General features: G+C 40.7%; 1 protein-coding gene across 1 annotated transcript in view; it reads right to left on the bottom strand.

Moving 5' to 3' along the window:
- slc12a7b (solute carrier family 12 member 7b) overlaps window positions 1-12,206 on the bottom strand; it is a 101,979-nt gene that overhangs the window by 27,309 nt on the left and 62,464 nt on the right. Inside the window, exons 7-16 of the mRNA XM_037694400.1 lie at window positions 10,092-10,333; window positions 9,789-10,000; window positions 4,572-4,739; window positions 4,386-4,484; window positions 4,045-4,102; window positions 1,669-1,843; window positions 1,470-1,588; window positions 1,223-1,321; window positions 886-1,005; window positions 545-649 (exon numbers count right to left, since the gene is read on the bottom strand). Coding sequence (XP_037550328.1) covers window positions 545-649; window positions 886-1,005; window positions 1,223-1,321; window positions 1,470-1,588; window positions 1,669-1,843; window positions 4,045-4,102; window positions 4,386-4,484; window positions 4,572-4,739; window positions 9,789-10,000; window positions 10,092-10,333 — 1,397 coding nt within the window. The remainder of the gene's footprint in view (window positions 1-544; window positions 650-885; window positions 1,006-1,222; window positions 1,322-1,469; window positions 1,589-1,668; window positions 1,844-4,044; window positions 4,103-4,385; window positions 4,485-4,571; window positions 4,740-9,788; window positions 10,001-10,091; window positions 10,334-12,206) is intronic.

Below are 12,206 nucleotides of genomic sequence, written 5' to 3'. Positions count from 1 at the left end.
TGGAGACTTTACCGCTTCAGATTCACAAAAGTAATGCTGTATTCAAAGTTGGAGAAATTATTACTTTACTACTTGCACTACTATTCCTACTTCACGGTTTTCCATTTATCATGGAGCTTCAGGGTACGCATCCCCAGTGATAAATGAGGGACTACTGTACAAATATATGCTAAGTTTCAGATACCCCAGCTTTTCACCAGCCTTGAACGCAGCATTACTTTTGTGAATCTGAAGCGGTAAAGTCTCCAAAATAAGATCACAGGCAAGCTGATTCATCCGTCAGGTGATTTGTGCAAATGTATTTGACAATTTATTTGCACAGCACATTCCTACTTGTGCAATTTGAAATGTGTACATTTGAAAAACTCTGCATTTCTGAATCTTATATGCATTTGTAAAATTTGGCTGGAATTGCCACTAAAGGTGCTACAATTAAATACTAAGTACAAGATCTAAAATTGGCTGTGAATGTGATACAAGAATCTCTATCCTAATTAAAAACGTTCACAAACATAAATCCACAGACTCAGATGGAATATTGTACCTCCAGTTCTTCGTATGTGGCGGCGCCTCCTCCAGGCGGATGAGAGCATAGCGGGCTGCATTAAGAGAGAGACCACGGATGCCATCACCCCATTCTTTCTCAGCCCTATTGAAGTTTTCAAAAGAGGTTTTAGTAAAAAACAAAAGTAAATAATACAATGACAGACAATTTCTACTTTTTGATGGTTTAAACATTTTCTTTAATAAAGTACAATTTTTATGGGCTTAAATAAACAATTCTGCCAGTGCCAACAAAGTTCGTCAGTTTTCTACATATAAATTTAATGACTTTCTATGCTCAATATCCTACCACAAAAATTTTGAAAGCAGCACCAGACCTACCCTCTGTACTCGATATATTTGTAAATGCAGCCTGCAATGACCATGGCAACAATAGCATAATACCAGGAAGAAATGAACATAATGGCAAGACACAAGCTCATTCCCAGGAAGGACAGGACCCTATAGAAGAGAAAAACATTTACATAGCAACTTAAAAGTCCACATTCAGTCTTACTATGTCAATGAATTCATACAATCATTTTTCCTCTACATTCAAGAAAATCTCAATGAAATAAAAACGGTTTAGACCCAGAGGTGGAGATGTATTAGACCCTACAATCATTAAATCCACAATGAATAATAGTACACCTGCGATGGTAAACACTTGACTGCCTACCAGTGGTAGTATTTAAAGCGTGGTCTCCAGTTGGGTGTTCTCAGCAGGGTCTGAACAGCACAGGCCAAGTTGACAAACAGGTAGCACATGAGGAAAAACCTGTGGGGAGGAGAGGTCAACTCACACAAACAGCTTCACTTTATTACTTTTTAAATGGCTATAAGAAGTGGAATACTTAAGAGGGCACAGTTGATGCCTGATGAGCTGTTGAAATACAAAGAGTACTTCTACAAAATCAATTACTGACATGGAAAGAATTGGCGCTACGGCGTCCAAGGAGGCGATGATGATGCCAATTTCACAGATCCCAGCAGTCAGCAACAAAGCCCATGTAGGTTCTCCATTAGCCTTCCCGTGACCAAACACCTTCAAACAGGTACAGTCAAGCGTCAACAGTGAAGCATGTTAGAATAAATGTTTTAAAAAGATTTGTATTTATGTCTAACCTGTAAGAAAGGAACAATGCCATCCCGTGCAATAGCCTGTAGCAGGCGAGGGGCACCTGTCAAACTCTGGAGGCCTGCCCCGCAACATGAGAAGAATGAGCCGATTACAATGACCCAGGGTGAGGGCCAGGACAGAGTGCCTATAACAAGGTTCCCTTTCACAGAGTCACCAAACCTGCAGCACAAAAGCAAGTATTAAACAACTTCAATTCAAAACAGAACTTCAAGCAGCGACGAAGGGCCCTCGCCCACCGGTGCAATCCAGACCACCGTCTCTCCATATCTTATCCACTGTGGGGGAAATTCTCATCCTCTTTCAGGCACTAGAGCACCTGGACCTTCACCCTGAAGGCCACTTTGCCTCTGACAATATCAGAAGCAAAGCAAGCCACATTGCTTTGCCCAGATCTGGATTTTTGCACCTCACCATTTTTACACTACTGCCAAGTTTTATGATGCTCAGCCCACCAGAACATGCTGCAATGGTTTTCAGCCGGCAGAAAAACAACTGGAGTATTTATTTCACACAGCTAGCGCACACTGCGCAGCTGTGGATAAGTGGTTAGAACAGTCGTCCTCCAATGGAAGAGTTGGGGGTTTGATTCCAACAGCAGTCACAAGTTGAAGTGTCCCTGAACAAGACACTGAACCCCTCATTGCCTCCGATGTGTGTCCCGTCGGTGTATGAATGTGATAAAGCTCTGATTAATCTTTGTAGAGATGCATGAATGAGTAAATGAGGCACAGATTGTTGTTGTAAAGAGCTTTGAGTATCTAGGAGCCATATAAGTACAGTCCATTTATCATTCACCCTTAGGGAAATTGGAATGAAAATTCCTTATGTCATTTCTGGACATAGCCTGAAGATTAGACACCATTTTAGTTAGATCTGAAATGTCTGTCAATAAATAGTTTTAGAAAGTCTGTTTTTAAAGGAATGCAACAAGTGCAGTGACACTTGCAATATAAGTAAAAGTTTTCTTACTGAACAAAAAGAGCACTACAGATGTTTCTAGTATTCTCTCAGTACAAACAATAACTAGGTCTCTGGGACCTGGACTTTTGATAGTTACAATAAAAATATTTTTTGTTGTAGAGGCCTTCGTGTGTCAGGGTGTGCTATGAAGCCACGGTGCCACACTTGCCTCTCACAGGTTTTATTTAAGATTAGATAAATTTGCATTGTGTGAATTTTGGTGAATTTCCATCTATGCATCCATGCAGAGTGAAACAATGGCAGACTAAAGTCAAATCTGGCGCATGTCAGATTTGATAAAAAAATGACCAATTTCCCAAGCCTTTAGCTTCAAGAGAGTGTTTTGTGTGTCTACAGTTCAGCAACATTTGTACCTAAATGTATCTACGTGCATCCAAAAAACCTTGAGGGCTACATTCTAAAATACAGGGGGCACTAAGGAGACAGTATTTTATTTTCCCCAGGGATGAAATTTGTCATACCGGCTTTGATTGGTGCACGCATTTGAATATCCCTGGCTTTGGAGCAAGATTGTTTTAGAACAAACTATTGGGTCACCACGGCAACAGACAAACTTTGTAATACTAATGCTGCACCTTCAACAAGGAGTTCTGGCCATACAGGCCGACTCAGAAGAAAAATAATCCTATATGAATGATACACCTTTTTTCTAAGGCTGTACTATTTTTCAACACTAGGAGGTGCTACATAACCATGGTACAGCTACATCCTAGTGTTAAAGTCAGGAAGAGTATTGTGCAAGTTAAAGCCAGCTGGAACAATGTATATGTCATCTCTGGCCAGTTATGCCTCAACAGGGACACCTCAAAGTTCACCAAGTTTCCCCAACCATGCCTCAGTTACAGTTGTTTTATTTGGCTTTACCAGACACTTGGAGCACGAACGTAAACCCAAGTGTCATTAGGAAGGTCATCCCACATAAAACAAATTGACAAATCTTTCATTCAGCTTTGCTCACTGTGCTGACCCCTGAATAGAGCCACTGGAATAAACTTAGTACTTTATTTTTTTATGTATTTAAGAGTAATCCATCATGAAAACACAGGTTTTCGAACTCTGTTTCTTTGTTCCATACATTTCCACATCTGGAAAATACTTTAATCAAATTAATTTTTTTTTTAAACAGATTTCAAGACTATCAGTGTTATAATTTTTTAAATATGCACAGTATGTTTATACGTTAAAGTCTGGGGCTGCAGGAGCTCTGGGGTCAGTGCAGCAGTCTTTTCATTCTCCGGCTGCAGCCCAGGTTTCATCAGGAAAGAGTATTCAGAATAAAATAATTGCCAAATGTTTCATATAAGTCTGTTTCCACTGTGGCAACACCTGCATAAGGGAGCAGTCGAAAGAAAAACAACCTTTCTATGTAAAAACCTCACTTGTCTCGAAGGAGAACTCTCTCGATGCAAGCGCCAAACAAAACCACACTGGAGATGTCTGGAACGTGCTGCTCAGGAAAAGAAATACAATCGAATCAATCAATGAATCAGTCTCACATGTGAAAACAGGCTGTCTATTTTTGGCTTACACAAATTAATTTTAGTTTAACGTACTCTCAAACAGCCTTCCTGGTAATTATGCATAAACTGGAGCGCTTGCAGTAGTTGGGGAACATTAAGCGTCAATCAATCTGAAGACTCTTCAACATGTTACACCACTGTTTACACCTGAGTTAGGCCTTATCTTTATTTCTGTGGTACAGTGCATGAGGTAAGGATACAGATGAAGGAGGTAGTAGCGATAGCCAGAATGGTCCCAATAGGGATGGACTTCTGTGCATCTCTCAAGTCACCGGACCTGTTTGAACCAGCCATAATTCCTAAAAGTAAAAAAAAAGAAAAAGGCACTTAAATAAAACCAAACTCCATGTAAACTCAAATAGTTTGTGTTTCATTGTGTATCCCACCAGTGACAGAGGGAAAGTAGATGCCAACCAGCAGCGTGAAGAATGTGGCAATATCATTGACTACATAGGGTCGGTACATATCCTGGGCAGAGACACTTTCCCCAGACGAAGGCAGCTTCTTGTTTTCTACCAACATATCAAGAGGGCCGTACTCTGACCACATGTTTTCTACAAAAAAAAAAAAAAAGAAAAGACATCAATAAGTTCATTTAACAATAGGGTACACAAAGTTAGAGGCAAACTTATTAGGCAAAACTTTGACATTCAAAACTAGGAGCCTCATAAAATAACTAATAAACTCGCAGCATGCATTTATTTGTTTTCCATTAGTGCTTTTAAATGGGGCTGCAGTAGCTCAGTGGTCAGTGCTGGGTGAAGCAGCTGAAAGAAAAACATTTGGACTTTTAAATACTTAATAAAAGTCCTACGTGTGTAATAGAATGTTAAAAAGTGTAGTCTAAAATAATTATAAATAAATGTAGGCTCAGAGCTACAAGCCAACAGTTGCACACAAGTAATGACTCAGGGGAAACACGTCCTATTTAATATACAGCTACAAAGGATTGTTGTTCTGTTCCTAAATGCTGTCAATCATAGTCTATAGGTTGTTATAGCATCATTTTGTGGATGTTTGCATGTACGAAGTCATTTGTTTCCAGTTATTAGTGGTAAGCGATACTGAAATATTTGGTATCGATCCGATACCCGATAAATAAGGATCTGTATCAATATTACTATACAGATAAAAAACTTTGTAAAAATTAAAGTGGATGCACCATATTGCTAAATCTGAATGAAGTTTTACAACTTTTATGTTTGTTTCTATTAGATTATTATTTAAATAAAATCAAACAGAGAGTCTGAACAAAGTTAATGAGTAAATAGACATTACATTAATACTTGTATCGGTTTACAACAACAAGGCACTCTTCTGCCTGTCTGCCATTTTTTGCTGCAGCCAGGTCTGAATAAACCAGACCTTGAGTAACATGATGGTACAGCATCAAGGCACAGACTGGGAGGAGGAGCGGACTGTGGCGGCTCCGCTGCATGCATTTGGAAGCAGCTGGAAGTATACACACAGCCATGGAAAGCCACAAAATCACAGCAGCGCATACTGAAAACCTGAAACTACAGTACTGATACTATTGTACAAATATAATTCAATATCAACCCTTAAGGCAGCATTGATTATATTATCTCAATCCATCCACCAATACTGGTTACCAGTGCATAAGTTGTTTGCACGGGTGGAAGTAATGAATTACAAATACTCACATTACTGTAATTAAGTAGATATTTTAGGTACTTGTACTTTTATTATGAGTATTTCTTTCAAGAGTGTAATTTTTCTCTTACTTAAGTACAGTTTAGACCATGCAATCTACTTTGCTACTTTCAAAATCAGAAGGAGCTACTGAGTACGGCTGTAATGTGAATTAATACTCAAACCGTTCATCTTTGTAGCCAATAAAGCTCTCGGTTCACGAATGCTTCATTTACCTATGACGTAAGCAAAGGACAACTCCGTAGAGTAGAGAGCCATTTATGGACCGAAGATTTGGAGAAAAACCCAAAATGGAGACAGAGGACACTGTCCACAGAAAAAATTATGAGGTAAAGGCTGAGGACGAGTGCACGTGGTCGTACCGGAGGAATGGTTCATGTACAGAGGGTGAAAAGGAGACATGGTCCAGATGTAAACTTTGTGATATACAAGACTTCAGCATCTAATCTCAAAAAACATATTGCAGAATACAAGGTTTTACAGCTACCTGTATAATATTGATGTTTTATTGTTTGTATGTTTGGGTTATTAGTTTGGCTAAATATGCAAAGATCTTCTGTCGCTGCCATCGGTTTGCATGGTACTAAAATAAGACGGAGCTTCTGCGCGTCTGAGAAATGAGCTTTAAATGTAGCCGTTGTATTTATATTTATTATATACAGTAAATCAAACTGAATGACTTCCATTGACAACACAATAAAACATCAATTGGTTAAAAAGTACCGGTAACTGATACTCTAAGTAGTTTTTGAGAAGATTACTTTGTACTTTTACTTAAATATTTTTATAACACCAGTACGTTCACTTGTAATTGAGTACAATTTAAGCAGTGTAACAGTACTTGTACTTGAGTACAAATTTTCAGTACTCTTTCCACCTCTGGTTGTTTGCTAACGCAGCTAAAGGCAGCTGCTTGGATGTTGCTGTCTTTCAGAGTTGTAGCGCTACTATGTTTGTTTTACCCCCCCGTGAAGTTTCTTCATGCACCCACGCCTGTGTCCAGCTGGTTGTATGGCTAGCCTGGTTGGCTAACGAAGACTTCACAATGAAAACTTATTATTGTTAAATTATTATTTTTATGTATGAATGTTTCTGTTCAGTGCCCTGAGACGACTTCTGTTGTGACTTGGTGCTTTATAAGTAACTGAATTGAAAAGAAGGCCTAACAGAGAGCTAACAACTCCAGCAAAGTCACTGATGATGCTCGCTCCGTGAGCTCATTGTCATCTCAGTCATCTGCCTCTTGTTAATGTGGCTGTGACCACAGCAAGAGCAAGACCTGAAGCAGCGCAGTGCAGCTTCTTCAAAGCAGGAAATACAGCTTCAGGTAGAGCAAGCAGACATCCGAGCTACTGTAGATGCATTAAAAGAGGAAAAAGAGAGAGACGCAGCTATCGCTCAAGTAAAAGCCTAACAGGCTGATTAGCTGACAACTGAGAGTTGGATAGAGCTCCCAGCCTAATGTCTCAGACAGCTTGACAAACACTGCTGCCCATGTGGAGGAGTAATCCAGTGCATGTACCAAACAATGCTGAAGTTTTTATGCTTCCTCCTCAGGATGCACAGCCAAGTAACATTAACAGTAGAGGGTGAGGGGCGGCTGTGGCTGAGTGGTTACAGCAGTCATCCTCCAGTGGGAGAGACGAGAGTTCAATTCCACCAGCAGTCACATGCTGAAGTGTCTTTGGGCAAGACACTGAACCCCTCATTGCCTCTGATGCGTGTCCCATCCATGTAGGCAAGTGACCATAAAAAGCACTGATTCGTCTCTATAGAATGATTTGTTCAAATTAGATTTGTAGAGATGCAGCAGAGTCTGTAAGAGTGTGACTGTGTGGAGGTAAATGAGGCACAGATTGTGTTGGAAAGCACTTTGAGTATCTTAATTAGATAGAAAAGTGCTCTATAAGTATAGTCCATTTACCATTTAGAGACACATCATATCCACACAAAGGTTTCCTCAGATCACAAGTAGCTGCTTCTGCCTACTATATGCCTCAACACACATCAAAGTCTCTGAAGTACAAGTACTACAGACACAAATCTGAATCTGTCGAAACTAATCAGTGTTTTAGATCACATTCACACATCAATGGGACACTCATCAGAAACAATGAGAGGTTCAGGGTCTTGCCCAGGGACACTTCAACATGTGCCTGCTGGTGGAATCAAACCACCAACTCTCCCATTGGAAGACGACGACTCTAATCACTCAGCCACAGCATCTAGGATTATCAGTTAATCTGAAGGTGAAATTAGAGTCAGGTGTTTTCAATCAATGGATGATGATCAGGTGTGAATGGACACCCTGTTTGATTTAAAGAACAAGGATCTATCAAAGTCTGATCTTCACAACATGTTTGTGGATCGTGTCAGGAAAAAAGGAGATTTCTGAGGAGCTCAGAAAGAGTTGTTGATGCTCATCAGGCTGGAGAAGATTATAAAACATCTGTAAAGAGTTTGGACTCCATCAATCCACAGTCAGACAGATTGTGAACAAATGGATAAAAGATCATTGTTACCCTCCCCAGGAGTGATGGACCAACATTGATCACTCCAAGAGCAAGGCGTGGAATAGTCGGCGAGGTCACAAAGGTCCACAGAGTAACTTCTAACATCTTAAGGTCTCTCTCACATTGACTAATGTTGATGTTCATGAGTCCACCATCAAGAGAACACTGAACAACAATGGTTCACGGCAGGGTTGAAGGAGGAAGACACTGCTCTCCACAAAGAACATTGATGCTCGTCCGCAGTTTGATAAAGATCACGTGGACAAACCAGAAGACTGTTGGAAGAATGTTTAGTGGACAGATGAGACCAAAATTTAACTTTTTAGTTTAAATGAAAAGTGTTGTGTTTGGAGAAAGGGCAACTCTGCATTCCTGCATAAGAACCTGATCCCATCTGTGAAACATGGTAGTGGTAGTATCATGGTTTGGGTCGGTTTTGCTGCATCTGGGCCAGGACAGCTTGTCATCATTGATGGAACAATGAATTCTGAATTATATCAGAGAACTCTAAAGGAAATTTTCAAAAAGCATTCAATACAAAAGGACTATTAATAGTCTAAAGGAAAATGTCAGAACATCTGTCCATGAAGTGAATCTCAAGAGAAGCTGGGTCATGCAGTGAATCGATGACCCTCAGCACACAAGATGTTCTACCAAAGAATTGTTCAAGAAGAATAAAGTTCATGTTTTGGAATGACCAAGTCAAAGTCCTGACCTTAATCCAATCCAGATGTTGTGGAAGGACCTGAAGCAGCTGTTAATGTGAGGAAACCACCAACATCCAGAGTTGAAGCTGTTCAGTACGAAGGAATGGACTAAAGTTCCTCCAAGTCGGTGAACAGGACTGATCAACAGTTACTGGAAATGCTTAGTGCAGTTATTGCTGCACCGGGGGGGGGGGAATCATCATCTTCCTCAATAAATAAATAAGTTAAATATTTTTTTGTTTACCTGGGTTCTCTTTATCTACTTTTAGGACTTGTGTGAAAATCTGATGATGTTTTAGGTCATGTTTATGCAGAAATATAGAAAATTATAAAGAGTTCACAAACGTTCAAGCGCCACTGTAGTGGGAAAAAAAATTAAGACATCTGAGAAATCAAAATCATGATCAACCAGATGTTTTAAAAAGTAGCCTATTTAAACAGTTTAACTTTATATTTGATCAAAACAATCAGTAATTGTGAACGTCTTTTTCAGGGAACTGAAACAACATCTGTACTCAAAGACCTGATCAGTGTTCAACAGCAGCACCACCAGTTTCTGACTTAAACTTATTAACACTTCCAGCTATAAGACAAAAGCATTAAAAAGTGCTTATTGATTCAAATTTCACTTTCTTGGCTGAAAACTACAAATTGATACAAATAATTACAATTTTTAAAATGGTCCAAAGAGGAAATTTGCTGCTCTCACCTGAAATGACTCCACTAATCAGTCCGGGGATGCCTTGCATCAACGTTACATTATTGTTGGCGAAGTACTCGTCGCAGGTGGCATTAAGCTCCGGCCCATCGCAGAATAGCTTCCACACCTTGGTGGTTACTGTCTGGTTATCTACAACCTCAGTCTTTAGACACTGGTCAAAATTGTGGTTCTGCAGAGTGCGATTCCCCAACATGCAAACACTGGGGTCACAAAGAAATATGTTTAAATGGCAAATATTTTAAAGAGTTCAAAAATACTGCAGCACAAAAAGTGCCAAACAAAACTACTCACGGAAAATCTGGTGGCTCAAAGATGGTCTTGACGACTCCAGCGTAGATGGCAAGAATGGAGAGAATGACACACGCCAGGAAGACGAGCGCTAGTTTGTTGACATACTTGACTCCGACGAATACAACTATTGCCATGAGTACCAGGCAGCACGTGCCATAGACACGCATGTTGTTCAGCAAGGCATCAACTTCATCCTCCTTTCGCTCTGCCTCAAAGATGGCTGCTTTAGGCACAATGTAGGTCTGAGTAGGTAGGAGGAAAGAAAAGTTTTAATCTCACTGACAATCAGAATAAATTCAATTCTGGTTAGCTTACATGCAACTCAAGCTCAAATACTCTTAATTTATTGGAATTGTTTCTTCAAATATAGACAATATACTAAAAAGATCACCACAACTGAGCATCCCAATGTCTATTTTATCAATATAGTTTATGTTGAAAGGATTATTGAGTGGAAACCACAGATGGGCTAAGTTTTACTAATAAAATACGTGTCCCCCCCCCACATCCACATCAATCCTTTGGTCCGGTAAAAACGATGTTGCTCAAAGTCCTCGTCTAGCAGGATTAGGGGCCGAGATGGTGTAGAGGCAGGGCAGCCGGCTTGGGACCCGAAAGTCCCAGGCTCGATCCCCAGTCACTGCACATCACGTGGCGTCTCTGGGCAGCACACCTCATCCCCAAAATGCCCCCCGGGCGCTTTCAATAGCTGCCCACTGCACCACCTGGTGGTGGATGGGTTAAATGCAGAGACTAATTTCGCCATTGTATGGAAACGTACAGTGCTGACATTGTGATGACATTATTATTATTATTATTATTAGCAGCACATGCCTCTGTCCTTGAAGCACATCATGTCCCTTTTCCACCACTCCTACTCAGCCCCATCTCTGCTCAGCTCACTATGGTTGGAGCGTTATTCCACCAGTACTTTTTAGCTGATTCGGCCCCTTTTGTTGTCCCTGCTTCTCTGGTGGGACCGTTGGAGCTGAGCCGGTACCTAAACGTGACGTCAGAACACTGTCGGTCACTGATTGGTCAGGGGGAGGAGTCACTGGATCTCAGAAACTTTTCATCGATCCTCCATTTGCAATTACTCGAAGCAGCAGCTGAATTTATTTTTAAGATTTTACAAACAATAATGACAACAACGTGTTTAATGCTGAAGTCCAGGCGTTTTTTGTGTTTGGTGACCGACGACATCATGACCGGACCCCGAGTCTCACGTGCTCACAAAGATCGGATTCTGAGCCCTGGAAGACGGGAAGACCAGGATGGAGGGTGGAAATGTTGTTTTAAAAAACATTTTATGTATAAAAAAAAATAATGTTTTTTTAATCAGTAAAGAATAAAAATGAATAAACTGTGCCGGCTTTATCATGAAATCCTGTTTTCACTTTAACTTTATTAAATAATCTGTTAATTAAAGTTAACTCAGCTGAAAAATCATAAAAACTGGGTACTGCAACTGGGTACTAGACTTTTTAACAAACAGACCACAGTTAGTGAGGATCCACAACCTCTCCTCCTCCACCATAACCCTCAGCACTGGCTCCCCTCAGGGATGTGTGTTGAGCCCCCTCCTGTTTACTCTGCTCACATATGATTGTGCAGCTACCCATCCAGGCTGTCACATTGTAAAGTTTGCAGATGATACAGCGGTGGTGGGATGCATCACAAACAATGATGAGTCCAGCTACAGGCAAGAGGTGGAACACCTGGAGAGCTGGTGCAGAGAGAATAACCTTCACATCAATGTGAAGAAGACAAAGGAGATGATTGTGGACTTCAGAAGGAACAAAAACATCTACACCCCCTGAACATAAGAGGATCTGCGGTGGAAGTGGTCTCCAGCTACAAGTACTTGGGTGTACACATGAATGACAACCTCAGCTGGAGCAACAACACCACCAGCCTGATCAAGAAAGCTCATCAGAGACTCTACTTCCTCAGACGGCTGAGACGAGCTGGTCTGGGAAGCTCAGTCCTCACCTCCTTCTACAGGTGTGCAGTGGAGAGCATCCTGTGCTCCAGCATCAATGTGTGGCATGGAGGCTGCACAGCTGCAGAAAGAAAAGCTTTGCAGAGAGTGGTGAAGGCTGCACAGAAATCTGT

This window comes from Nematolebias whitei, chromosome 20 (assembly GCF_014905685.2).
Source record: "Nematolebias whitei isolate Nwh7 chromosome 20, NemWhi1, whole genome shotgun sequence".
Taxonomy (NCBI): domain Eukaryota; kingdom Metazoa; phylum Chordata; class Actinopteri; order Cyprinodontiformes; family Rivulidae; genus Nematolebias; species Nematolebias whitei.
This window is presented reverse-complemented; position numbering and strand designations above follow the sequence as displayed.